Below are 27261 nucleotides of genomic sequence, written 5' to 3'. Positions count from 1 at the left end.
CATTCGGCGATGGTATGCGCAATTTACAGCTTCAGGATGCCTCTGTAAGGGAAAATCAACTGGTCGGCCTACAGTGACTGAAGAAACGGTTGAGCGCGTGCGAGTGAGTTTTGCACGAAGCCCACAGAAGTCGACGAACAAAGCAAGTAGAGAGCTGAACATTCCACAGCCTACCGTTTGGAAGATCTTACGAAACGATTGAAGCAGAAGCCTTACCGCTTGCAATTGCTACAAACCCTGACGCCTGATGACAAAGTCATACGCTTTTAATTTTCGGCACAGATCAACAGCTTATGGAAGAAGAAGATGGGTTTTGTGAGAAACTCATCTCTAGTGATGAAGCAACAGCTTTTGTGAATGGAGCAGTGAACAGACACAATGTGCGAATCTGGGGGACAGAGAGTCCCCATGCTGACGTGCAGCACATTAGAAACTCACGAAAGGTTTATGTGTTTTGTGCAGTCTCACGGTGTAAAGTTCATGGCCCCTTTTTCTTCTCAGAACAGACCGTTGCAGGACACGTGTGTATGGACATGCTGGAAAATTGGCTCGTGCCACAATTGGAAACAGACAGTGTCGACTTCATTTTCCAACAGGATGGTGCTCCACCCCACTTCCATCTCGATGTTCGTGAATTCCTAAACAGGAGATTGACAAACCGATGGATCGGTCGTGGTGGGGATGATGATCAGCAATTCCTATCATGGCCTCAATGCTGTCCGGACCTATCCCCATGCGATTTTTTTTGTGTGGGGTTATGTGAAGGATACAGTGTTTACGCCTCCGCTACCAACAATCCTAACAGAACTGAGAGCTCGCATCAACAGTGCTTTCCAACAGATTGATAGGGACATGCTGCACCGAGTGTGGGAAGAACTTGATTATCGACTTGATATTTGAAGAATTGCTAGGGGCAACATATAGAGCACTTGTAATATGTCACAAAAAAACTTTTTTGAGTTTTTCTAGACGTCTGCAAAGTTTTTTGACAATATGTCAAATAATAAAGCTACAGTGAATTTATGAAATCGGGTCAATCATTTATAATAACCCTGTACTTCTAGGTCAACCCTCCATATATTTGGAAGAGTGGCCCAGCATACACTGTTGACTGCAGAGCGAGCAGCGGTACTGTAGTGTTGCAATATTGGTGTAGTGAGCTAGTCGGGAGGCTTCGTCGGTCTAGTTCATGTTATTTGTGAGGAACACCGCATTGTAATTGTGATATGAGAAATAGTAGGTGATTCTGTCAAAAGGAGGGCACTTCCCCCGCAGCACCTTTTAGCTCTCAACGTAAGCGGCTTCCCCGTTCCTGTTCTGCTGCTCAACGGCCTTCAAATTAAGCGTACAGAGAACCTCTCACCGCACATATCACTCGCTAGCCTCCATGAATGCTACATGTGGTTCAGCACATAAACTCAGATTCCAAAGTGTCGCAATTCTCTACAAAAGCACAGGAAAAATAATTCGAAACAAATCTTCCAGCATGCAAAGAGAAGCCTTGTTACTGTAACCTTCAGGTTTTACCAAAATTGGGCTTCTGACATTCTCCAGGAACCCAAGATGTCGAGAGGCAGTTTCCACTTTGCTAAGCTCCCGAGATGAGAATAACTGCCGCCGTGTTAGAGCGCTGCGAAGGGAAGCTTGATCTATAAGTAAACAATTTTCCAATGAGAACGCCTTTCCCCATTTTCCTTGAGACACAAATCCCCAGGGAATCCGGCAAGACTCTCTTGTTCCTGTTTCAAAGCAGACGGTAATTCAACATTTTCGTCTTCTTCCCCTGTTTTCCTTACTTATCGAATGGAAATAGAGGGTATTACAAAATTCCCTTGTCATCTTTCACCATCCCATATTTCATGTAGATTCTTCAGCATCAATCGATAGAGGAACGAAATTTAAAAGAAAATTGTTTACACTTCTCTCTCTCCCCACCCCTCTCTCTCTCTCTGTATCCTTCTACGTTTATGTTCTTGTGCGTGTGTGTGAAATTCATAAAATTTAAAATGGGATCAGCGCTTTTACACATGTGGTAATGTTAATGTTGCACTTTCTTGTTACCACGTGTGGGGTTGCACGATTTCAATTACAGATTAATTACAGATTACAATTAATTATAAATTTAAAGGTTTGGGCTTGCATCTCCATTAACTTGTCTCTTAATCATAAACAAATGTTGTAGCAAGGAATATTTTCAAATTTACATTTGGATTTTAATATGAACAATTTCCTAACACATTGATGTTAACGAAGCAAAAATACGATGCACAAAATTCATACAAAATTCTATCCTGGAGTCATTCCATACGAAATCAACACAGCCTACAACCTGACTATCTAAGATTTTCATGAAATTTGGGGAGTTGAAACTATGCCTGGAACTTGGTAACTATGAGAATTTTTAGTCTCGTTTGTCTTGCAATTGTTAATTATTCAAGGTCAAAGTTCGCAGAAATTGCCCTTTCTCAGTCCGTTCAGCTTTATATTAAATGTGCTCTAACTCTGTCCATATTTGGTCTAGGAACCTGAAATTAAGTTTATTGTGTTGCGTAGGGATTGGAACATGCATTCCACTGATATGTAACGAGCCTAGACCAAATAAGGACAGAGTTAGATCACATTTAGTATAGCTGAACGGGCTGAGAAAGGGCAAATTCTGCGAACTTTGACCTTGAATAATTTAACAATTACAAGACAAACGAGACTAAAAATTCTCATAGTTACTAAGTTCCATGAATAGTTTCAACTCTCCAAATTTCATGAAAATCGGAGATGTCAGATTGAAAATGTCACATATTTGTGTTGATTTGGCATGGAATGACTCCCTGGGCAATCTACCGTGGACCACCTTTACCAATTTCCTTCAGTTTTATCTTAATATTATCATTTCATTTCGCCTTAACCTTCCTGCAGGTCTTCTAGCAAGTTATCAACAAGAACCATTTAATCTTTGCTATCCTTTTACTTGCGTGCTAGGCGGCCTGCATGTTGAAGTCTTCTATATTAGAATTTTCTAAAAATATCAAGTGATGAATATAGATTGTGCAGTTCAACTTTCCAAAAACAGTCCAAATTTCTTTATTAGGATTTTATATTTAAAAAAACAACAATATAATTTGTGTCCCTTTTAGTATAAGGCGCTATGCTTCACATCCATTCAAAACTAAATGAAGAACTACTATATTGTATCTTTGATATTAGACTAAAATCAACTATGATTCGTCAATTAACATTGGAGTAAGTGTGGTCGCCTCCTCCTCTAATGTCTTAGAAACTACTCACCTCCGCTTTCCTTCTAAATTTAATGGAATTTCCCCACAACAAGACACCAAAAACTAACAAAATGTCGGTTGAATACATTATGTAAGACACTCCCTATTGATCAACATCGACAAATTCGAATTATTCCTAGAATCATAAGCTTTATGTAATATGCAATAGATTCAATAATAATACAGTATTTTTCATGTGATTCATTAGATGTATGATTTTTGTGTCATCTAGCAAATCTATTAACGAAATAGTTGGTTTTTCCCCAACATGAGGATTTGTGAAGATAGTTTGTTCATGAAATAAGCGATTTAATTAACAAAAGGTTACCATGATGATCACCTTGCCACGTCCCATCTATTGATTAATAGGCTTCTTCTTGTCTCAATTGGACTTCTTCTTCTATCAATAGTTTAATAGACTTCTTCTATCGATTAGTTAATAGGCTTCTTCTTCTTCTATCAGTTAGCTAATAGACTTCTTCTATCAATCGTTTAATAGACTTATTTCTCTATCGATTGGTTAATAGGCCTCTTCTTCTATCAATTAGTTAATATACTTCTTCTTCTACTAGTCGGTAGTCTTCTTCTTCTACTAATCAATATACTTATTCTTCTATAAACTTCTTATTCTGTTATTTAATACGCTTCTTCTTCTATTTGTCAATAGGTTTATCCTTCCATTGATTAATAGAATTCTTCTTATATTTCAATATACTTAATCTCGCATTGATTACTAGACTTCATCTTCTACTAGTCGATAATCTTCTTCTTCTGCTAATCAATATACTTTATTCTTATGATTTATTCTTATATTCTAGGGCCTTCCCGATGGCGCAGTGGTAGCGTAGTCGGATTGTAATAAAGGGGTCCTGGGTTCGATACCCGGTGGAGGCATATAGTTGTTCGGATCCAACTTTAAGCTGTAGGTCCAGTCCCGATTAGCCTTACTGTGCATAAAGTGGACTTAAAAATACCAAATCAAATCAAAATCTTATATTCGTTAGTAGATTTCTTCTTCCACTAGTCAATATACTTATTCTTCTATAAACTTCTTCTTCTGCTAATCAATATACTTTATTCTTCTATTCGTTAGTAGACTTCCTCTTCTACTAACCAATATACTTATTCTTCTATAAACTTCTTCTTTTATTATTTAATATACTTCTTCTTCTATCGAAGAAATCATATGCCTTTCCTATATATATTCTTCTAGTAAATATATCCTTTATTTACCAAAGCTCCCATATCCAAATTCTTTCATTTATTAAACATTGGATTGATTCCCGTATCTTTCCTGCTATATTTCCCTTCTTTTTGGGCTTTGTCAAAGATACAACAATAATTCAAATCAATATTTTTCTACACAACGGCTTAATACAAGCAGAGGAAAGGGGTTAATCGAGGGGTGCCGCCTGTCCCACGCTCGACCTCGATCCGGGTCAGCAATAGATGCGCCGCAACGGAAGTGCTTGGGGGCCGCCACTGAGTTGGCGCCACGCCGGGGAAAACAACCAAAAAGGTCTAGTGGGAAAACTCCTTCCCACTAAGATGGTAGAAAATATAAAATTGTAATCGCTATTTAACTTCATTAATCTTTACATACAATCACATTTGCTGCACGTGTCGATCATTTCTTTATCTCGCCTTTATCCATCTCCATTGTTTATCTCGGTTCATAAATTTATGTAAGCACAATTAATTTCATTTCTCCCGAACACTTTCATTCAATTCGCTTGCGAATTGTTACTGTAATCTGCGATCCTAATATTTCTTCCGCGTGCTGTCATCTATGATTTCTTTATTTCAATCATTGGCCATATGGTTTACATGTGCGGGTACGTAACAACCTACACTACTAAACGCAACGTCTAAAATTAAGGGATCATCCTGGATTCGATTTACAAAAACAACAAGAAAAAACATTCGATGTATCTATCCAGCCATCCACTCGCAAGAGAGAACATCGTTAATTTTCTCCTGATGTGAACATTCTCCTAAACATACATCGCATGATTTCAAAATCAATACCTAAAGAACTGAAAGAGTGCAAATGAACTTTCAGGAAAAGTCCAGCATATATATCTTTATTTTATCTTCACAATCCGACATTAACTGCGCAGCATCCCCCCTGGACCATACAACAGGATCAATGGGAGCTGGGCTATCGGTTAAAGCAGCGATAATCTGCCAGCCATAAATAGTTTAATAAAGATCCGAAATACATGACAATTTTTCTGCCGAAATCGGTTTGATCCGGTTTATATCTCGCAAACTCAAACCGGGAATTGATTTATGGACTCGGAAAACCGGTTGTTACCAATAGCTGCCTGGAACAACACTGTGCCTTACGTTCATAATCTCCTTTTTTTGCTTATCGTGAATAAAAATTGAATTTGATATCGGAAGAAGCATGGCTGATCATTTCCTACGGAAATTTTATCGCAATGTTTCGATAAATTAACATTGACGGACTGTTTGAAATCACATACTTCACCCCCACCCCTCCTCACCTAGTCGTAATTTCCAGCACTGAACAATAAAATCATGTATTATATTTTCCCCCTACAGTGGAAGTGGTGATTGATTATGCTTCATGCGCCGTATATTACATCATTTGTTTAGAGCACGTGCTAGTCTAAAATGTTTCATTAAGATTTGTGCAGTGTGTTTTCAATTTGACGCCTTTTAGGTGTAAGATATATTCTTGTTTTGAAATCGTGCTTAACTGAACGGCCTCGAACTTGGCTTTTTCAACAGGATATATGTATCTTGATTGATGTTCGTACCCTTCCTTTATTTCTTAGGTAGGATAATGGCTTAGAATGCTGGCCGCTTAATAAAGGGAAATAACAATCTATGCTTAGAGACTTTGCAATAAAAGCTTTTAGAAGATTACATGGTCCAGTGCGTGGAAACAACACCTCGAGAGCAAGGTATAGCCATATAGAAAGATACAGTAGATAACAAGTAGTTAATTTCTTTATATTAAGACTGAGATCACTAGAACACTTCAATTGAATCCCAGAGAGATCAGTGTCTAAGAAAGCTGACATTTACAAGACCTTGAAGACTGGAAGATAGCCGATGAGTTGGATACATTCTGTTGACGAAGACTTAAAAGTACCAGAACTTAGGATCTGGAGGAGGAGATGCTCTACGAGGACTTTCAAGGAAGCCAAGATTCACAGTAGATTGCTACGAAAGACGACGAAAAATGAGAATGCAATGCTTGGATTTTCTGTCAACAGAATTCAAATGTTATCCTTAACATCAGGCAAACCCGTCCATCGACAAAGTTGTGCAAGTTGTATAAGACCTAGGATACTCTTTCTCGTATGTCGTTAAAGCGTTAATAGCAGTCTCGGAAACGGTAGAGAAGTGGAGAAAGCGAGTGGGCGGAGCAAACGAGTGTGGGCTGATGCAAACAGCTGGTAGCAGCAGCCGCTTTCTCCCCTCCATGCACTCACTTCCCCTCTCAAGCGTTTATTGGTCTAGCCCACAAAGGACTTGTTTTCGCTCGATTGCTCTAGAGATTCCTGGGACATCGCCAGCACGTGAACAACGCTTGCTCGTAATCCGATCGACTGGGCCCCGTTAGTAAACGTCTCGTTGTGACGAGAAAAGGTTGAAGTTAGTGTCCTCCCATGAATTGTGTAGTAATTTTCTCCGCTACGAAATAGTGCTTACCTTATATTTAATTGTTTAAACACCGCAAGCTTAAAGTCACACAAAATCGAACATTGATCGTTAATATGACGAAAACCAGAAGATACATCCAAACTTATTTTTTCGTTTTGAAGTTTCTTCGCATGAGAAATTATCATACTTGTTAGCATCATACAGTTCATGTAGAATTTATCACTACTTATTAATCTTGAATATCATATTTAACATATCATTTCAGAGCTGGTGGCTATGTTTTGAAATTTAAGAACGATATGGTTTTTCAATTAATTCAAGACAAACATTCTCTAAAATGCTCTTCAAACAGAAAAAAAAATTGCATTGTTTCAGGGATACTGTCAATTTAATACTGTTCGATATAATACAACTTCAGTTTCTTTAGTTTAATTTATTAAAGAAAGGTTTAGCAAAATTATTAAATAGCAATGAAGAATATTTATCAAATGACAAGTATAAACAAATAGACATTTCGGTGACATAAGAGGTAACTATATATAAATTATTCATTGTAGATTTCATATTAAAACAAATTACATTATTTATAATCACTTGGTACATAAAATGTAAGTTATAATTCTTTCATTTGTCTTGTTCTGCAATTTCTATGACAGATTTGGTATTTTCACAAAAGATTTATAGATTTTTCACTATATCTCTTTGTTTGCGTTGCAACATGGCACGATTATGGAGATACGGCCTTACACATAGCCAATTCTTGGCTATTTGTAGAGGTTATGCAATCAGCACGACTTTCTGGTCACTATAAGCTCCTAGGGTTTGCCCCATGTACCCATTTATTAGAATCTGTGTTAACCTCAAAACCGGTCCATGCATGGAGATGGTTGGAAGAATTTCCCATATGAAAGCACCAACAGCGGGAATCGATATATATATATATATATATATATATATATATATATATATATATATATATATATATATATATATATATATAACATGAATAGCTCAGCAGAATTGAAAGGGTTAATTATAGGTTCATATCCCATGTTAATTATCGTTTGATGATGTTGGTGTATTGGGAAGAAAATAATTAATATACGTCGTGAATTGTTATTTGTACTCTATAATCCACACCCTCAACCACAAAATACACACACACACACACACACACTTTTACATAAACAATCCGACGATATAATACAAGATTGCCAGTGACATTTATTTTTCTCGACAAAATGTGTCCTGTAGCCAAATTTCGTCTTTGATTCCAGCCAAGGGTAAACTTACACTCACCCCTATTTTACTTGTACAAACATAAAGTTTGAGAAGAAAAAATGCTACTTTTTAAACTTCCGTAATGTACACACATCTCTTCACGTATATCATCAAAGTAGGTAATGTGACGGATAGCATTGTCAAAGAGAGTGGGGCCAGAATAATAGGTTAACTTAAAATATCAGGTATTGGTAACTCTGTATTTGTACTGTAGGTTTTCATACATATTTAGTGTGATAACTATTAGAATCACTATGTTTGTGAAAATTCAAACCAGTAACCAACAAACGGATGAATTAACAATACTAATAAATAGCTCATAACACTACAGAGGGATGTGATTTGACCGAAGAGGGCAGCAGCTCATGTCTTTTGTTTCCAGGAACCAAAAATGCACTTAGTTTTTTCTTCCGCCCTCCACCCCTTCTGAAACCGGATGATATTAATATTTCCGTGCTCACGAGGATGGCTTCAAACACTGTGCAATAAATCATTTGACCTTGCACCCTGCCGGGGACAGAGCCGAGTGCCAAAGGAGGGCGGCAGGGGGCGGTGGCGACCAAGGAGAAAGGAAGGGAAGAGGGCATGTACTCGCTCCACTTCCAAGATTGCGGAATAAATCTTCTGGAGGGGATGGGGGAGAAAAGGATGGGGTGAGAGAAAAATGGGGGAGGAATCTGGGTACTGCCTCGGCTAAGATATCCGGGATAGAAATATCGAATCCAGACAAATACTAAAACCGGAGAAGGGTGTCTTGATTTTCAACGCAAAATTGGAAAAAGAGAAGCAAGGGTTGTGGCTCTGGAGAAGGAATGAAAATTAAAATCTTGTCTTCTTGTATCGACAATCGTTGTTTGGATTAGCTCGCTTTCCATCTGAGCGATGCAGATATTTTTTTCGAGGGCTGAACATCCAAGGTCGTTTCAAGGTTTCTTTGGATTTGATTATTTAACATCCGTTTAATACACTCCTTAGGCTAATGGCGACGACTGCGATGAATCGTTAGATGGAAAGGAAGCTAGTTTTTGTCCGGAGCTCAAATACAGAAACTGGAGAAACGAGATCGTAAGTCAGCCATGAAGAAGGATGGCTGGTATATGGACTCTCCCTTTCTCTCTCAAGTTTCTTCAGTTATAATCTTAGCGTGAGAAAGATTAGAGAGTTGAGTTTCATAAATCTCTTGTGAAGCAAGTTTCTGTGTTTGCAATTAATGCTTGTGTTACATATTAGACTTTCAGAACTTACTACTTTCGTTTACATTTACATTGAAGTAATTGTGCGTTACGGAACAATAATTTAAGTGCAAACACGTGTTAAAGCCACAATGCTTGAGGAAAAGGCCACGGAAAAATTTCTAGGACTCGGAAGCACTACGCAACACTCTCTGACCACTAGAAGACGATATTATCTTGTCAGGCCTTGCGACCACTGTATGTTTAATCACTATTTTTCCTGTCTAATTCGACATTGCTGGTAATTGATTTTTATAGCATTTAGATAATTTATTTAAGTCAATGTCTTGACACAATTTTCTTTCAAAGTAGATAGCACTTGCAAATCTGTTGGAAGTAGGATTTCATATTAAGCAACATTTGGAACATTTCAGACTTTTCATTGAACATCAAGTGAATATGCAAGTCATTTAAAAAACAATGAATTTGTGTGGTAGCATATTTTGGAGAACAAACAGTGACATATTATTTATGCAGCCGCCACTTTGGCATAGAGTCCAGAGTGTTCGTTTTACGATCTCGATACCAATGGTTCCAGATTCTAATCCCAGAATGGGTGTTCCATTTGAGTGTCTCTTGATCGATTTAATCCCATCATCTAATCTAAATTGTCGCGATTGATGATTTTGACTGCGAGAAATACAAACACAACATTGCTTAAGGTCAAACGTGCCCAGTTCTTTACCTCTAAGAGAAACACATTCCTGTAACTTTTTGATACGTCCTTTTCCGCATAAATACATGAAAGTGTGCTAAATCATCATGGAATCAAAAAGTAACAAATGTGCAACATCTGATAAATCTCTCACTTCATTCTTTGGAAATTTTTCTCTACGTGAATACGTTTCTTGAGAAAGTTACCGTAAATACAACTCGTTTCCTTGCAACATTAAAGTTATAAAGGGAAGTCCCATCCTTTACTTTCCTACATTTTCCACCGAGTAAAAGTTCCAAGTCAATTTCTTCTTTCTTTGTTGGGAGAATCTTCTTCCACCCTTCAGCAGACTCTACTCCTTTAATAATCTTAAGTTTCAAAGAGCGAAAAACTTAAATTTCTATCAGCCTTGATATGAGGAGGAAAAGAAAGACTACTCCCAGTTTCCTCATTTAAATTCTTACCTTTTATTTTATTCCTCTTTTTCAAAGTCGTCTTTAATTTTAACAAAAGAGGGGAGAACTATAAATGAATTTTGCTTGCAATATATTCTTGCTACAAAGAAACACATTGGTTTAATTTAGAATCCCAATGCCTGAGAGAAGAAAACCCATTCGCTAGATAACATGTTGTAACCATAAAAATTACGCTTTGAACAGAAAACTTCAGTTTCATGTCAGAATATCGGATATCATTGATATCGTTGTTAATGAATTCAACAGTAACTTAGAGAATGATCACAGCAGATACTTCAATTTATCATGACACCTCTAATCCCTATTTAGATTCCATTTTAATACACGATATAAACACTAAATCTTCATCCTAAAACGATTTCTTGTATCCAAAATTAAAGCAGATAGTATTTCAAATATTCATAACGACCTGTATATTTGTGAATGGAAAAAAACAGTAATTGACTGAAAGTAGAAAACACAAAAACGATAAAACATGTAACACACAAACATACACGTAACATACAGAAAAAAACAGAGAGGTGATACTTACATTGAATTTCTAGCTGCCACCTGGCATTTAAACGTTCTATGCTACCAGGAACTTCGGACTGCTCCGCTTCGCAAATGAGGTACTTTCCTGAATATTCTTTCGATGGTGTAAACGGTAATGTACTCGTCGTGGTGTTCCCATCCTGTGACGTCTGCAACAAGAAAGACGTTTATGAATGCATGAAGTAGAAAATTTCAGAATGTTTATAATAGTTAACCTCATATGAATTGCGAAAATACTTTCCATGTAAAGTGCCCTTGAACCTAATTTTTTAAAATTAATTGCAATGCTGTAACTTTATTCTATCTTGTGAGTGAACAATCTAGACTTGTCATTTGCATAAAAATTCAAATGTTATACACAATTAAGTTAGGAGGTAGAAGGTATTTTACATATTGTTCGTTTATTTTAACTTTTTAATTTACTTTTGTTTTGTATTGTGTCCACCCGTGACAAAAAAATCGTCTGTCCCAACCGTGACACAAAATTGTTCACTTATTGCTACAAATCTGGGAAAGCATTTTGAGGGTAGTTATGTTTAATCAACAGTGTTAAGTTTCATATTTCACTGCACAGGAAGTAAGAAAAATGTTGCTTAACTATCAGTAGAATTGTCACTTGAATAACAAAAATGTAGTCCGCGTGTCCCACCGCGACAATGGAATGTGCCTGAATTTCATTTAAAGTGTGAAAACAAAGTGAAAAAAATGAGTAAAGAGGGAGAGCAGGGACGAAATGCTTTCTGATGGGCAATCACATTGAATATGCTTATGAATACAATAAAAAAAACATATTTGAGCAAAATGCGCATTTATTTATTTGGAGGGTATCTGCTCCCTGCCCCACACTCTGGCATTGTCCCTGCTTAAATATCAAGGTGATTATATAAGTGTTCATATTCATATAAATCGCTAAGTGCGGAAGAGTATGAAGTGGATCATACTTCTTCGAAAAGCTGGTCTATCTTCTACAAGAGGCCTGGCAGGAAGCTCCTACATCCGGAATTCATCATTAATATCTGTTTTTGTCTTTAATGAGCCAGGTAAAGCATTATTTAGAATTAACTAGCAGCCAACCCATCAGTGTAGGATTCATACAGTTGCAAATCTAAATTACTATACTTACTTACTATAAATTATAAACCAACATCTGAATATGTAATAAGTGTGTATGTTGCATTTGGGTAAACTCAAACCTGTAGGATAAATTGTTTTAATTTCAATTTTCGTGTTTTTCCTTCATTGAAATACGTATATCTGTCTTCCGTATTTTGATTATTTCACGTCGCTGAACCCCATTTCAATTTTAATGTTTGTATTTGTTCTCTTTTATTCGAAATGAATCTTTCTCAGCGGTTATTTTACACAATTTAACCATGTGTGGTATATTGTTAGAATTTTAATTCTTGTGTTCATTCTTATTTTCCTTGTAACCTTTTTTTATGTTCCGGTTATTTTTTCGCTTTTTCAAATTCTACAGTTAAATGGAGGATGAAAAATGAGTCAAACGTTATAATACATTAATGCCTTACCCAAGGTTCCTTCGCAGTGTGTGACGCTGATCACGTTAGCACAAAGACAGGTGTATCGGGGAATTTGCACTCCGTAGAAAAGTGACTGTACAGTCAATTTTCTACGCAGTCCAAATTCCCCGTTTTCGTGACGGGGAATCTGGACTCCGTAGAAAAATGACTGTACAGTCAATTTTCTACAGAGAAAAATGACTGCCCTTTTCAGTTCCCGTCAATTAAGCAGGGGGTAAAATATCCCCGTAGAAAAATGACTGCCTGTCAATTCCCACTTAAAAGAGGGGGTACAAATTCCCCGTAGAAAAGTGACTGCCCAATTAAATCATGCTTATATTAGGAGGGGGTACAATTTCCCCGTAGAAAAGTGACTGCCCCTTTAAATCCTGCTTATATTAGGAGGGGGTACAAATTCCCCGTAGAAAAGTGACTGCCCCCTTAAATACTGCTTATATTAGGAGGGGGTACAATTTCCCCGTAGAAAAGTGACTGCCCCCTTATATCCTGCTTATATTAGGAGGGGGTACAATTTCCCCGTAGAAAAGTGACTGCCCTATTAAATCCTGCTAATATTAGAAGGGGGTACAATTTCCCCGGAGAAAAGTGACTGCCCCCTTATATCCTGCTTATATTAGGAGGGGGTACAAATTCCCCGTAGAAAAGTGACTGCCCCCTTAAATCCTGCTTATATTAGGAGGGGGTAAAATTTCCCCGTAGAAAAGTGACTGCCCCCTTAAATCCTGCTTATATTAGGAGGGGGTATAATTTCCCCGTAGAAAAGTGACTGCCCTATTAAATCCTGCTAATATAAGAAGGGGGTACAATTTCCCCGTAGAAAAGTGACTGCCCCCTTATATCCTGCTAATATTAGGAGGGGGTACAAATTCCCCGTAGAAAAGTGACTGCCCCCTTTATTCCTGCTTATATTAGGAGGGGGTATAATTTCCCCGTAGAAAAGTGACTGCCCCTTTAAATCCTGCTTATATTAGGAGGGGGTATAATTTCCCCGTAGAAAAGTGACTGCCCTATTAAATCCTGCTAATATGAGAAGGGGGTACAATTTCCCCGTAGAAAAGTGACTGCCCTATTAAATCCTGCTAATATTAGAAGGGGGTACAATTTCCCCGTAGAAAAGTGACTGCCCCTTATATCCTGCTTATATTAGGAGGGGGTACAAATTCCCCGTAGAAAAGTGACTGTCCCCTTAAATACTGCTTATATTAGGAGGGGGTATAATTTCCCCGTAGAAAAGTGACTGCCCCCTTATATCCTGCTTATATTAGGAGGGGGTACAAATTCCCCGTAGAAAAGTGACTGCCCCCTTAAATACTGCTAATATGAGAAGGGGGTACAATTTCCCCGTAGAAAAGTGACTGCCCCCTTATATCCAGCTTATATTAGGAGGGGGTACAAATTCCCCGTAGAAAAGTGACTGCCCCCTTAAACCCTGCTTATATTAGGAGGGGGTACAAATTCCCCGTAGAAAAGTGACTGCCCCTTTAAATCCTGCTTATATTAGGAGGGGGTATAATTTCCCCGTAGAAAAGTGACTGCCCTTTTATATCCTGCTAATATTAGAAGGGGGTACAATTTCCCCGTAGAAAAGTGACTGCCCCCTTAAATCCTGCTTATATTAGGAGGGGGTATAATTTCCCCGTAGAAAAGTGACTGCCCCATTAAATCCTGCTAATATTACAAGGGGGTACAATTTCCCCGTAGAAAAGTGACTGCCCCTTTTATCTTTAATACATATGGAGGGGGTACAAATTTCCCCCTCGAAAAGTTACTGTTCTAATAATTAGTTCTTACATGAGAAATTGCATACAAAATGCTACGGAGAAAAGTTGCTGCTTACTTAATTTACTTCACAAAACAGTAGGGAAATTAGATGTACTATATTGTCTTATAAAGCCTTTATAACTCTGGTATCTGGCTCATAATTGACTTAATTATTACGTACAACTTTCTCATTTGAATGTTCATCAATACATTTGAATGAGTCTACCATTTGAGTAGGGTGATAAAGGTATCCTGGGTTCAATACCCGGTGGAGGCACATGGTAATTCGGATCCAACTTTAAACTGTGGGTCCATTCTTGATGAGACTTAGTGTGCATAAATTAAAACGCTAACTCAATCAATCCATCAATCAAGACATTTGAATTGCATTTTCTTGAAACATTTTGGACAACAAATTTGTACACAATGTGTGTGTGTACTGTCACAAATAAATAGGTTTCTCATCATAAAAATACTTCTTATATAATCTATGCATAACTAACAAAAAGTAAAACACTTTGTCCCTTGTGGTAATTATATTTATTTGAAAAGCACGACGAGAGCCCGTAGAACCGATATTTTAACATGGAAATATTTTATAACTTGTAAAATATAATTGAAAGTGGTTGCTTCCACATATCCGTAGTAACTCTCGAATTTAAAAATTACATTGATGCATTTTATGATAGAACCTTCGATCAATTTTTAAAATAATCGAATACACACGTTATTCGTGTTATGAGGTTGATAAATCATAATTTTGTTACACAGAAACATATATTACATATAAACATACTTACACACACCAACATATTTATGTACACACTAATCATATTTTCATAGGAACAAATGACAAGATACATCTACACACAGACTATAGTTTTAATTGTGACATTTTGATCAGAATCAATACGATTCAGAAACACCAGGAGTACACAAGTCAAATAAAACAATTGTTTTAACTTCAAAAAAATTGAACAAAAAAATAATATACAATGCATATAGCATGAGAATTATGATTTATCACTTTTCACTAAATATGTATTTCAATAATGCTGTAGTGCATTTTAATATAATATGTGATGTATTTCAATTTATACAAAAACTTTATCAAATACAGACATTTATAATTTCGTTGTGGTTTGCAACTAACCTATTACATATTATTCACCATGTTTAACACATGAAGGAGTCAGTGGATGATATTCTTAAGCCACATGTTTGATTTTTATGTTGTTGTTGTTGAACATACCATCATGCACAATAAGCAACCCACTGTCCAAAAAGTGCGAGACATTGTCATTTTTCTTTTCGAATGGCAGTATAATATGTACATCACTGAAGTTTTTGGCTCTCCAACCAGGTGGTCATATGTGTAGTGATATAGTCATAAGCCACACTTTCCCGCTACGTAGGCTGTACATGCACCGTTAGAAAACATGGATTTTGGAGACAATAATGAAGGAAGTGACGAGTCACATCTTTTTGATAGTAATAGTGGAAATTTCTGGCACCCGTCAGCTAGCAGTTCAGTGTGGAACTCATCCTTCTGTACGTGTAATTATGAAATAGAGTTGTGGTTATGTTCGCTGTGGCTTGTGACTATCCGTTGAAAGTTTATATGCTGCATAAAACATTGATTACTACAATCCTCTGATCACAGTAACTAAATATAAAGTATATTTTCTTTCAAGCTAGTAAATATCTATGTCAAACGTGATTAATTAAGGCAGACGTCCCATTAACTTGAGCCGACCAGCTGAAGCATTGCCACAAAAATCCACACTTTCAAGGAAAAGGCAGCTGAATCGCCCACGATAGAACAGAGAGAAAGCAAAATGGAGACGTAATAGCGGATGCCAATAAGTACCCGATAAAACAAAGAGTACGGGACATGCTGTTAGTTTAAGACATTCCTTCGCTTGTTCCTCAGCATTTTGTCGTACATTTCGTGTGTATTCGATTATTTTAAAAATTGATTTATCAACCTCATAACACGAATAACGTGTGTATTCGATTATTTTAAAAATTGATCGAAGGTTCTATCATAAAATGCATCAATGTAATTTTAAAATTCGAGAGTTACTACGGATATGTGGAAGCAACCACTTTCAATTATATTTTACAAGTTATAAAATATTTCCATGTTAAAATATCGGTTCTACGGGCTCTCGTCGTGCTTTTCAAATAAATATAATTACCACAAGGGACAAAGTGTTTTACTTTTTGTTAGTTATGCATAGATTATATAAGAAGTATTTTTATGATGAGAAACCTATTTATTTGTGACAGTACACACACACACATTGTGTACAAATTTGTTGTCCAAAATGTTTCAAGAAAATGCAATTCAAATGTCTTGATTGATGGATTGATTGAGTTAGCGTTTTAATTTATGCACACTAAGTCTCATCAAGAATGGACCCACAGTTTAAAGTTGGATCCGAATTACCATGTGCCTCCACCGGGTATTGAACCCAGGACACCTTTATCACCCTACTCAAATGGTAGACTCATTCAAATGTTTTGATGAACATTCAAATGAGAAAGTTGTACGTAATAATTAAGTCAATTATGAGCCAGATACCAGAGTTATAAAGGTTTATAAGACAATATAGTACATCTAATTTCCCTACTGTTTTGTGAAGTAAATTAAGTAAGCAGCAACTTTTCTCCGTAGCATTTTGTATGCAATTTCTCATGTAAGAACTAATTATTAGAACAGTAACTTTTCGAGGGGGAAATTTGTACCCCCTCCATATGTATTAAAGATAAAAGGGGCAGTCATTTTTCTACGGGGAAATTGTACCCCCTTGTAATATTAGCAGGATTTAATGGGGCAGTCACTTTTCTACGGGGAAATTATACCCCCTCCTAATATAAGCAGGATTTAAGGGGGCAGTCACTTTTCTACGGGGAAATTGTACCCCCTGATAATATAAGCAGGATTTAAGGGGGCAGTCACTTTTCTACGGGGAAATTATACCCCTCCCAATATAAGCAGAATTTAAGGAGGCAGTTACTTTTCTACAGGGAATTTGTACCCCCTCCTAATATTAGCAGGATTTAAGGGGCAGTGACTTTTCTACGGGGAAATTGTACCCCCCTCCTAATATAAGCAGGAATAAAGGGGGCAGTCACTTTTCTACGGGAAAATTGTACCCCCTCCTAATATAAGCAGGATTTAAAGGGGCAGTCACTTTTCTACGGGGAAATTATACCCCCTCCTAATATAAGCAGGATTTAAGGGGGCAGTCACTTTTCTACGGGGAAATTATACCCCCTCCTAATATAAGCAGGATTTAAGGGGGCAGTCACTTTTCTACGGGGAAATTATACCACCTCCTAATATAAGCAGAATTTAAGGGGGCAGTCAGTTTTCTACGGGGAATTTGTACCCCCTCCTAATATAAGCAGGATTTAAGGGGGCAGTCACTTTTCTACGGGGAAACTATACCCCCTACTAATATAAGCAGGATTTAAAGGGGCAGTCACTTTTCTACGGGGAAATTATACCCCCTCCTAATATAAGCAGGATTTAAAGGGGCAGTCACTTTTCTACGGGGAAATTATACCCCTCCTAATATAAGCACGATTTAAGGTGGCAGTCACTTTTCTACGGGGAATTTGTACCCCCTCCCAATATAAGCAGGACATAAGGGGGCAGTCACTTTTCTACGGGGAAATTGTACCCCCTTCTCATATTATCAGGATTTAATAGGGCAGTCACTTTTCTACGGGGAAATTGTACCCCCTTCTCATATTAGAAGGATTTAATAGGGCAGTCACTTTTCTACGGGGAAATTATACCCCCTCCTAATATAAGCAGGATTTTAGCGGGCAGTCACTTTTCTACGGGGAAATTATACCCCCTCCTAATATAAGCAGGATTTAAGGGGCAGTCACTTTTCTACGGGGAATTTGTACCCCCTCCTAATATAAGCAGGATATAAGGGGGCAGTCACTTTTCTACGGGGAAATTGTACCCCGTTCTCATATTAGCAGGATTTAATAGGGCAGTCACTTTTGTACGGGGAAATTATACCCCCTCCTAATATAAGCAGGATTTAAAGGGGCAGTCACTTTTCTACGGGGAAATGATACCCACTCCTAATATAAGCAGGAATAAAGGGGGCAGTCACTTTTCTACGGGGAATTTGTACCCCCTCCTAATATAAGCAGTATATAAGGGGGCAGTCACTTTTCTACGGGGAAATTGTACCCCCTTCTCATATTAGCAGGATTTAATAGGGCAGTCACTTTTCTACGGGGAAATTGGCCCCCTTCTCATATTAGCAGGATATAAAAGGGCAGTCACTTTTCTACGGGGAAATTATACCCCCTCCTAATATAAGCAGGATTTATAGGGGCAGTCACTTTTCTACGGGGAAATTGTACCCCCTCCTAATATAAGCAGGGTTTAAGGGGGCAGTCACTTTTCTACGGGGAATTTGTACCCCCTCCTAATATAAGCTGGATATAAGGGGGCAGTCACTTTTCTACGGGGAAATTGTACCCCCTTCTCATATTAGCAGGATTTAATAGGGCAGTCACTTTTCTACGGGGAAATTATACCCCCTCCTAATATAAGCAGGATTTTAACGGGCAGTCACTTTTCTACGGGGAAATTATACCCCCTCCGATAAGCCGGATTTAAGGCGGCAGTCACTTTTCTACGGGGAATTTGTACCCCCTCCTAATATAAGCAGGATATAAGGGGGCAGTCACTTTTCTACGGGGAATTTTACCCCCTCCTAATATAAGCAGGATATAAGGGGGCAGTCACTTTTCTACGGGGAAATTATACCCCCTCCTAATATAAGCAGGATTTAAAAGGGCAGTCAATTTTCTACGGGGAAATTATACCCCCTCCTAATATAAACAGGATTTAAGGGGGCAGTCACTTTTCTACGGGGAATTTGTACCCCCTCCTAATATAAGCAGGATATAAGGGGCAGTCACTTTCTACGGGAAAATTGTACCCCCTTCTCATATTAGCAGAATTTAATAGGGCAGTCACTTTTCTACGGGCAAATTGTACCCCCTTCTCATATTATCATGATTTAATAGGGCAGTCACTTTTCTACGGGGAATTTGTACCCCCTCCTAATATAAGCAGGATATAAGGGGGCAGTCACTTTTCTACGGGGAAATTGTACCCCCTTCTCATATTAGCAGGATTTAATAGGGCAGTCACTTTTCTACGGGGAAATTGTACCCCCTTCTCATATTAGCAGGATATAAAAGGGCAGTCACTTTTCTACGGGGAATTTGTACCCCCTCCTAATATAAGCTGGATATAAGGGGGCAGTCACTTTTCTACGGGGAAATTGTACCCCCTCCTAATATAAGCAGTATTTAAGGGGGCAGTCACTTTTCTACGGGGAATTTGTACCCCCTCCTAATATAAGCAGGATATAAGGGGGCAGTCACTTTTCTACGGGGAAATTATACCCCCTCCTAATATAAGCAGTATTTAAGGGGGCAGTCACTTTTCTACGGGGAATTTGTACCCCCTCCTAATATAAGCAGGAGATAAGAGGCAGTCACTTTTCTACGGGGAAATTGTACCCCCTTCTAATATTAGCAGGATTTAATAGGGCAGTCACTTTTCTACGGGGAAATTGTACCCCCTTCTCATATTAGCAGGATTTAATAGGGCAGTCACTTTTCTACGGGGAAATTATACCCCCTCCTAATATAAGCAGGATTTAAAGGGGCAGTCACTTTTATACGGGGAAATTATACCCCCTCCTAATATAAGCAGGAATAAAGGGGGCAGTCACTTTTCTACGGGGAATTTGTACCCCCTCCTAATATTAGCAGGATATAAGGGGGCAGTCACTTTTCTACGGGGAAATTGTACCCCCTTCTTATATTAGCAGGATTTAATAGGGCAGTCACTTTTCTACGTGGAAATTATACCCCCTCCTAATATAAGCAGGATTTAAGGGGGCAGTCACTTTTCTACGGGGAAATTTTACCCCCTCCTAATATAAGCAGGATTTAAGGGGGCAGTCACTTTTCTACGGGGAATTTGTACCCCCTCCTAATATAAGCAGGATATAAGGGGGCAGTCACTTTTCTCCGGGGAAATTGTACCCCCTTCTAATATTAGCAGGATTTAATAGGGCAGTCACTTTTCTACGGGGAAATTGTACCCCCTCCTAATATAAGCAGGATATAAGGGGGCAGTCACTTTTCTACGGGGAAATTGTACCCCCTCCTAATATAAGCAGTATTTAAGGGGGCAGTCACTTTTCTACGGGGAATTTGTACCCCCTCTTTTAAGTGGGAATTGACAGGCAGTCATTTTTCTACGGGGATATTTTACCCCCTGCTTAATTGACGGGAACTGAAAAGGGCAGTCATTTTTCTCTGTAGAAAATTGACTGTACAGTCATTTTTCTACGGAGTCCAGATTCCCCGTCACGAAAACGGGGAATTTGGACTGCGTAGAAAATTGACTGTACAGTCACTTTTCTACGGAGTCCAAATTCCCCGTTACACCGGGTCTTGAAAGTTTCTTTACGTATATGCAGAAAGGTGTAACTTGTCATTGTAGTATAGGGTAACTTCGGTGAATAACGCCAGGCGGGAAACGACGCAATTTCAAAGTTTCAACTCTGAAAGCATGGACGCATGTAAAGTTAAGGGGTAACTCACCGTTGTGCGATAAACAATGGTGCCTGGTACCATTGCTGATTAGAACGGTTGCCATTGTCGAGCCTTCATTTAAGAGAAACAGTTTGAACAGTGTAGACATTTGAGTTGCGTTTCGAGGAAAAAGGGTCCACATGTTCATCGCGCCGACAAAGTGGTTGTTTTTCTATTGTAGGATTATATTTTAAATGTTAACAATGCTGTACGTACACAATGGTGCATATACGTAAGTGAATGATGGGTGTACTGTTTTTATGGTCGGTGTCGTAAGTTTAGAACAGTTGGTTAAACTGCAATCTGTTGTTTCGGGAAATAACGCCATCATCGTGTCGGGGAATAACGCCACTCAATTTAAACTCAAATTTAAGGAAATGTTGATTTCGAAAATAGATTTATCCTTGCTCAGTTACTTTCGAGGCGTACAGATATTTATTCTCGGTTAATTTCCTCTTTCAGATGGCGAGGAAATGTAGAAATATACGGGCCAAATGGTCAGTAGATGACTTGAGGCAAGCTATGGCGGCCATCAAACAAGAGATGAAGATAGCACGTTTGTTCCAAATTCCTCGCAGAACTTTGAGGGACTGGGTATCGCGAAAAGACAAACAACACATTCGAAAACTTGGTCGCGACTCTGTGTGACTACTAGTACAGTTTAGTGAAGAAAATGTGAATGTTTTACTTGTACTTAAGATAATGTGAATGTTTTACTTGTAATTAAGAACATGGCGTTATTACCCGACAGGTCTGGAAATAACGCCATTTTGCATTAACACAGAATTTAGTATTTTATTGCTTTCATTATAACAGTGCAATCAATATTTTATTATTACACAATAGAGGAAAGTTCATTCTCCTATACATGTAAGTTTCATGTTCCTAAAAATAAAAATGTATGAGTTCTAGAACGAAATGACCAAGAGGTGGCATTATTCACCAAAGTTACCCTATATTACACTATAATCCATTTCGATATATCAATTATTGTGTTATTTTACGTACTCTCTGCACAGAAAATGTGATGGATATAAATCATCAATATGTGGCAGAAAATACTACACAGTAAGCTCGACATAAAAAAGTACGACGATATATGTAATTATATCACTCCATAGTGTTCTGGATCTAATGTACAGTTGTACAGTTCTACTTAAATATATCTTAAACATATCAAGTAAAGTAAAGTGATATAGTGTTAGAACTCGCGACTCCTTGATTACAAGGCGATGACGATACCACTAAGTCATCGAGGAGACTGACGCATGTATTAAAATTGACCGTGTGAGTTAATCTAAAGATCCTCAGAACTCAAATGTAAATTTGAAAATCCGCAATGTATTTCATTTCACCGAATGAAGATTGCTTCAGTTTGTAGGCAGGAAAAAATTCACACCCTTATTCATTTGACTTTGACTTTGATTTACTTTGTTTTACTTCGCCTTTTGTGCCACTTTTGGCTAATTTGCGAAGATGGGGATGAGTGATGACATGATTAAATTGATGAATGGACATTCACAAACATCCATGCCCGGGCTAGGATTCGAACTCGGGACCTCAACCTTAATCATAACTATTGGAATGTTTTTGTGATTTTTGAAAATTTTGTTTTTATTTCGGTTTTTATACAAACTTTTCTATTCCTTGGGTAAATGTCCACGATGATGAACAGATGAAATCGATGACAGGACAAACAAAATTATCGCAAACAAGCAACAACCTTAACCATTCGGTTACACTGTACTTAAAATCAAAGTTCTAAATTCTATTTGAGTTCAAAGATTCTATCCGAAGATTATTGTTCAGTGGTATTTATTATGCATCATGAACTATATATTCACCTATATTACCTTCTTACTTTTAAGATGTAAAATTTTATTTTCATTATTTTCTTGTTATTAATAGCAACTTCGTACTAATTTAATTCTTTCATTTGTAGAATACCCTTGTTTTAAGATATATATTTTTGTTCAAATCTTTTCATTGCTTTGTTTCAACAAAACCTTTCTAAGATTCTAAATTATCTTTCAGAATTTTCTAATAATGTTTAAGGATAGTCTTCTAACATTTATCAACAAAATCTTACTTAAATTCAATTTGAATTGATCAATGGCAACAGGTACCACATCTAAAACACTGAATTCAAGAAATCAGTTTGCTGTTTCGTCACCGATACAAAGTTCAAAGGAGCCAAAGCACAATCCCCCTTGTTCTAAGTACCAGTACACCTCTGTATGTCATACAAGCACAACCTTCTCTCATTCGAATTGCCATTGTGCCAAAGAGGGAACGCAAGCCGTATATTCTACACCTTACCGGCAACTCTCTACATCTCTGAGGCAACATTTTAAAACTTTCACTTCCTTAGAGTTACAGCAGCGCTTGAATCTGGAGACTTTCGTTTCAGATTTGTCAGAGCAAGTTTTATCTTCAATTTCCCTCTTAGACCGAGAAAGCTCCGGAATGTTCTTCGTGGAAACTGCGATACGGTTGTCTAAAGATCATATCTAGAGATAATTTCTCCTTCATTGTCATACCCAGAACAGCACTAATCATCCAAGGAGATCCAGTGTTATTTCTACCGTAATTCCTAAATGGCTCCTTCGTTTCTCCTTCTTTAATCACTGGGCAAAGAACCTCAGTCCATTAACCTAATTAGTGAATTTTATGACTATTCAAATTTTATTTCTGTCGTTAAAATTCAGTTTGGAAAAGATTTTTAATTGAAAGGTATTATTTTTAAAAAAATTATGTGCCTTTTTTCTGCAAAAATTGCGCAAATTGTAATAAATTTTAACATGATACAGGTGATTTTATAGGTAGATTTATGACTAAAAACCCCCAGGGAACAGAAATTCATTTTCTGTCAGGAGCGTAGTGACCCCTAGGCGAAACCCAGACCTCACCGACTGAGGATACTGCTAACTTCCTTCAGCTTGATATTGTTCGAAACAGAACTGACATTTTTAACAAGTCAGAAATTAGTAGAAGATTTAGCACACGTAAAAACAATCACAGTAAGTTGTCATTGGTAAACAATGATTTGCTGGAAAAAATCGGAAACTAGCCTGAGAAGAGAAAACCATTGTAATTAATTGGTTTCTAAAATAAAAGTGCTACACGACAAAAAGGAAAAAATAAACTTCTGGCAAGAAACAAATGAAGGATTTATCTAATTTAAACTGTGAATCAAGTTGCATTGGTGTTTGTTCATAATATAGTTACGTGTTTACTTACGTTCATACCCGACATGACAAGTCCTAAAAAAATGTATTTGCGCTTGCATTTTACCTATGCTATGTCCTCTTTAGATAAATCAAATCAACATCTCGAGGGATCCACGAATTAAATTAAACATCTTCCCCTCACACGAAATTCGAACAAGAATTTTTGGCATCGAAACCCGCCGTTCTAATCTCGAGACTACAGAGGTGGACGCCAGCCAAGACAAAAACATGACACGAAGGACTGCATTTATATTTCGTTCCTGCAACTAAGAATCTAATTACTTATTGTAACAGCTCGATTCCGCGTTCTAGGATGCAGATGGTCTGCTGCAAGAACCATGAAAGCGAGATTCGCCCAAGAAATTCTCCAGCGATGTTTACCACTGCAAAACTGTAAGGGAAGCCTGTTTATCAGACATTTTGGAGTCTCTCTCTTCCTCTCGGAGTTCAAGTCCATTTTGAGGAATTTCTCAACCGTTTTCCTTCCTCTGTGCTTTCGCCCTCCTACAAAGGAATGACAATAAATCACGTACAATTTAATTACAAGGTCTCGTAAGTAATTAGAGAACACAAAAGACAAGGAGGAAGAGAGAAATGAAGGGGAGGCGGAGGATTTTGGTGGGAACAGGAAGAAGATGAAAATTGAGCTCGTTTTCTTCCGTCAGGACCTCCGGGCAATTTCGATAGTTTTGTTTCTATGGTGATTTTTTTTATCATGATCTTCAGCGCCGGCTAGCTTGGGAATGTCTTATAGATTTCTCCATCACGGACCGAGAGGAATGCTGGGAGTGTGAAAACTGAAGCAGTGCTTGGAGGAGATATATCAAAGCGCAGTCTTATCACTGGAGAAATATGAAAGGAGGAAAATTAATGGTCAAGATATTATGGCTGAAGTAGAAGGGCGCTGTAAAAAACAGGTGGAAAACAAAGGGATGGTTTTCTTTAAGATATTTCTCTCAGAGTATTTGTTCAAATTTTGTCAATTCCTAATATTACTTGAAAGCGAAACCTTTCTTTCTGGTATGGTAGGAAAGAAATGATAGTGTTCGTTATTTTACATCTATAGTAAATATATTTGTCCAGAGCAGCTACTTTGTACACTCCTGTTCAGAAAATGTGGCACATACTTCAACTGTCCAACCTTATAAATTGTGTCACTTTAAGCTAACATGAGTGTACATACTCGTTAAATACTTCAGACAGGTAACCGGGTTGATGCGTCATTAGTTTGTAAGCGCCTGAGGAAGAAGCAGCAAGTTACCTTGCTCACGATCGTCACTACAGTATTAGGGAAATGCTCTAATCGCACACTACATATAAGCATTTTTAAACATTTTAATGGGACTTGCCATGTCGTCACCAGGTACGTATAACTTAGGTTGTGACAGATCTATCCATTTGACGACGTTACTCCTCTTCGGGGGCAGAGAGGGTTCAGTGGTCGACTCAGAATGGGTTCCGGGATTAATCGTGAACATTCGCTTGTAAGTATGTCTTCGTTGATTTCTAATCCTCTTTCGTTCTTGTCTTTGCGATTAGTAGAAAGTTTCAGATAGGCCATGTTAAATAATTGTAAGAAATTGCATGAGAAATACGATGTTGAAAAATTCATAATTTACCCGTAGCACACTGCAAAAATTAAGCGCATAAACTATTTCATTAAAAGAGAAAGTTATTTCGTGGAAACTATGTAGAACATCAAGATAGTGCACATGTAAACTGCGGAACTGAAATTGTCACATGAAAATTACCGGTCATAATCTTCGATATTTATACTGCAGCTGAAGTATGTCACATTATCAAGATATCGTTGTCATTAATCGGTAGCCATAGAAGATTTCGAAGCGAATTTCCGCAGTTACCAATAACGTCCGTTTCCTTCGCCTCTTATCAACATTATGACCGGAGCTGTCGTTTCCAATTTCCGCAACCGAGGACCCAACCCTGCATCAACATCCTCTAACTCATCCGCCGGGATGGCGATTTAATTTAAATATTTGAGGAAGAAAAGGGTGTGGGAGAGAAAACAGGATAAAAGTTCCAAGAGCAGTTAACAAGAAAATACGACTATTTCGCGCCGGAAACGTGCCACTAAAAATCGTAAGGGAAGAAAGACAGCCTATGATTGGCGGAGGAGGAAAGATTCCCCAATGTGTTTACTTTAGATACGTCGGAGATAACGCATCCTCCTTTCCTGATATAGGTGTTTAAAAATAGAACTTGCAGCTGGATTGGGGATGCTACGAGGAACCAAGATAGAGAGAGGGCGAGAGAGTGTGGATGATAGGGAGAAAAGAGAGAAAGAGGGGAAGTAGAAATAAAAGAGAGGGGAAAGAGATACACGGCGAGAGAGAGAGAGAGAGAGGTGGGGAGGGGACAAACTACGATGGGCGATAAAGCTCAATTTATAGGAATTTCATCCAAAAATTTCTCCCAACATCTCGCAACGGACTATTTGCTCCAGGAGGATATAAATCGACATATCGATCAGTTGCGGAATCTGAGAGAAAAAGACAAGCTCCAGGACACTACTGGATAGCGTGCTGAATTCGTACAGCGAAGAATTGTTCGACAAGGACATTGAAATCGGCTGATATAAAATTTTTATTGGTTCGTAAGGTAGAACAATAAAATAAGAATCGGGGATGAATTTGGCGAGTTAAATTAAACATCGAGTCTGCAAATTGAAACGAATCGTTACAATTCCCCCTTCCCTCTTCCAATCTTCTTGAAAGAGGCAACCGGATTTTTTTACTTCGCAGAATCCTTTAAGAAGCTGCATATTTTAAGATCAGAAATATATACAGGGTGAATCATGATGAACTGAACTCAGAAAGTACGGTACATATCATGAAAAAAAAAACAGATTGGTCACAAAATGTGTACGAATGGACAGAAATAAACATTGCCGACTTAATCCAGCATGAATAAAGTTTAAAAAAAATGCCTTCATTGTATAAAATACATTATACGGTGGTATTAA

At 37.9% G+C, this 27261-nt stretch overlaps 1 protein-coding gene across 3 annotated transcripts in view; it reads right to left on the bottom strand.

The window, feature by feature from the left end:
- The window catches only part of side-VII (sidestep VII transmembrane protein), a 716396-nt gene that overhangs the window by 103299 nt on the left and 585836 nt on the right, over window positions 1-27261 (bottom strand). For all 3 annotated transcript variants that reach the window (XM_083119006.1, XM_083119007.1, XM_083119008.1), the window contains one exon: window positions 11088-11238. In XM_083119006.1, the coding sequence (XP_082975132.1) occupies window positions 11088-11238 (151 nt within the window). The remainder of the gene's footprint in view (window positions 1-11087; window positions 11239-27261) is intronic.

Source organism: Lepisma saccharinum, chromosome 3, assembly GCF_977018435.1.
Source record: "Lepisma saccharinum chromosome 3, izLepSacc3.1, whole genome shotgun sequence".
Classification (NCBI taxonomy): domain Eukaryota; kingdom Metazoa; phylum Arthropoda; class Insecta; order Zygentoma; family Lepismatidae; genus Lepisma; species Lepisma saccharinum.
Note: the sequence above shows the minus strand (reverse complement) of the source record. Positions and strands in the feature narration are given on the sequence as shown.